Genomic DNA, 2,114 nt, shown 5'->3' on the forward strand with positions numbered 1-2,114 from the left:
TGGAGAAGAAGTATAACCTTGGGCTTTGTGGGGGGGGAACACCCCTTATGTATTTACATTTGACCTCTATGGGAGAGGTTTAAAGAGATTTGGCATTCCTGTTGTAAATGTTCCTAGTTGGAAGCACTGGGAGGCACTGTCTCGGATTCAGATAACTGATGCATTAAATTACACCATTCGGAATCTGAAGTCTATGCCTTGCATAATCTTTAGGAGACTGCCCAAGGCTATATATAAGTGTTTAAAAACTGCTGAATATTTACAGATTTATTTTCCATCTTCTACAAACAAATCTGTCCACCAATCTGTACTCCTGAATGATCATGATCTGGCACTAAAATTGCCAGCACAATCTGGGGATGGAGATGGAGACCTCAAATAGCATAGTGTGCTTATCTAAACACTGCAATTCTTACTTTCAAAAGCAGTCATACCATATTTGTATATTTTAAATGTTTTGTTGTTTAACTCAATTTCATTGGTTGCTTTATATCCCTTTTTACTCCTTGGACTGTTGCAATCATTGACTTAGATCACTATTTAGATGAAGGGAATGGATTGACAGAAGCAGCTCCTGTATCCACCATTCTGAAAATAATGAGAGACAACTAACCAAGTCAATTAAAAACCTGCAGTTGTATGCTTTTGTGGGGTTGGGGTTTTTTTTGGTCAACACAAAAAGTTATTCAAGAGTAACAGTAACTAAACATGGCAAGTTGTGCAGCTGCAGCTTTTTCATCTTTGGCTATTTTATAGTTGAAACATATTTTGTGAATCCATGACAATGATTTTGTCAGTCTGATCAGTCATCAAATTATGCATGTTCGTATGAGCACGAATTGAATGTTTTCCATCATAGCCTACTGCACTCTGCAGGATCACACAACCCCATGGCCTTTGTGGAGAGGGAGGAGGGGGAAATATTTCAAGGGAGGATCAGAATGATGAAAGCAGAGTTGTAGAATCACCCTGCAAGCCCCACCTTTTTTTAACCCATACATTGTTCAAACATATGAAAGACACAACTTGTGGTAGGACACTGTGAGGCTATTTTTGACAGTATCTCTGAAGCCCTTTGCAAGGGTTGAAAAATCACTTTGGGAAAGGGGGCGCTGAAGCTGTATTTCTACCTATCCAGTTGCTTATGCTTAAATCTGAATTGAATACTGATACAGATTTATAGAACAATTCTGTTTTTGTACAAAGAAAATGGCAGCTTAATTGCTTACTTCAGTTAAGAGCAGCTATAGGAAACAAATCTGCAATGTGATCTGAATAATCAAGTTGTTAAATACTACCAAATGCACACATATATATATATTTTATACAGATTGGTTTTCAGTGCAGGCTATGCAAAAAAACTTCCAGAATTAGTTTCGAATACTTCCTTTATCCATGAAATATAATTGGGTACTAGAGTATAAGCTCCATATTTTCCGACTTCAGCACAACCTTCTCCCCAGCTGACAATCCCCAAGAGATACCAAGTATTGTGATAAGATACAGCAAAAGGTCCACCGCTATCTCCTTTGCAAGCGTCCTGCCCTTCCGCATCATAGCCTGCACAAAACATGTTGTCCGTAATGAGCTTCTTAGTTGACTGCCGACAGGTCTCCATGCTCACAATGGGCAACCTAACTTTCATGAGAAAGCGAATTAACTTACCCTTAGCATGAGTTGCACCCCATCCACTAACTGTTCCATGAGCTACTTCTTCAATCAGCAAAGTAGCTAGGTTAGGACGAGGAAGGCAGATGGGAAGTACATTCTGGGTAAAAATCACATCACTAGTCAATTGGACCAAAGCAATGTCATTGTTGTAGTTCTGTGAGTTATACTGAGGATGTCTCCAGTAGTGCCGTACTCTCACTTTTTGTTCATCTCGTTCTCGCTGATGTTTATCAAAGTCTCCTGAAAAGCAAATGAAAGTGTGAAAACAAACAAAAACCAAGCAGTGCTGACAGTGGAAAACAAGGAAAGTGAGAAAAAAAAAGAATAGCCTTAGATCCAGGTAGAAATACTGCAAGTTGGTTATAGAAATACTGATTCTGTACATTAAAAATGCTTGTAAAGTATGCAGATTTTTTTTCCTCAGACACTTCAAAAACAAGGGG

At 38.7% G+C, this 2,114-nt stretch overlaps 1 protein-coding gene across 1 annotated transcript; it reads right to left on the reverse strand.

The window, feature by feature from the left end:
• Positions 1–1,348: 1,348 nt before the first annotated feature.
• LOC107300655 (coagulation factor X-like) lies at positions 1,349–1,911 on the reverse strand (the record flags this gene model as incomplete). Its single annotated transcript, XM_015829962.1, has 1 exon — positions 1,349–1,911. A coding segment is annotated over one exon (563 nt), but the record flags the coding sequence as incomplete, so codon positions are not given.
• Between the last annotated feature and the right edge of the window lie 203 nt (positions 1,912–2,114).

The sequence above is a fragment of the Protobothrops mucrosquamatus genome, unplaced genomic scaffold, assembly GCF_001527695.2.
Source record: "Protobothrops mucrosquamatus isolate PMUCROS unplaced genomic scaffold, P.Mucros_1.0 scaffold7829, whole genome shotgun sequence".
In the NCBI taxonomy this organism is placed as follows: Eukaryota; Metazoa; Chordata; class Lepidosauria; order Squamata; family Viperidae; genus Protobothrops; species Protobothrops mucrosquamatus.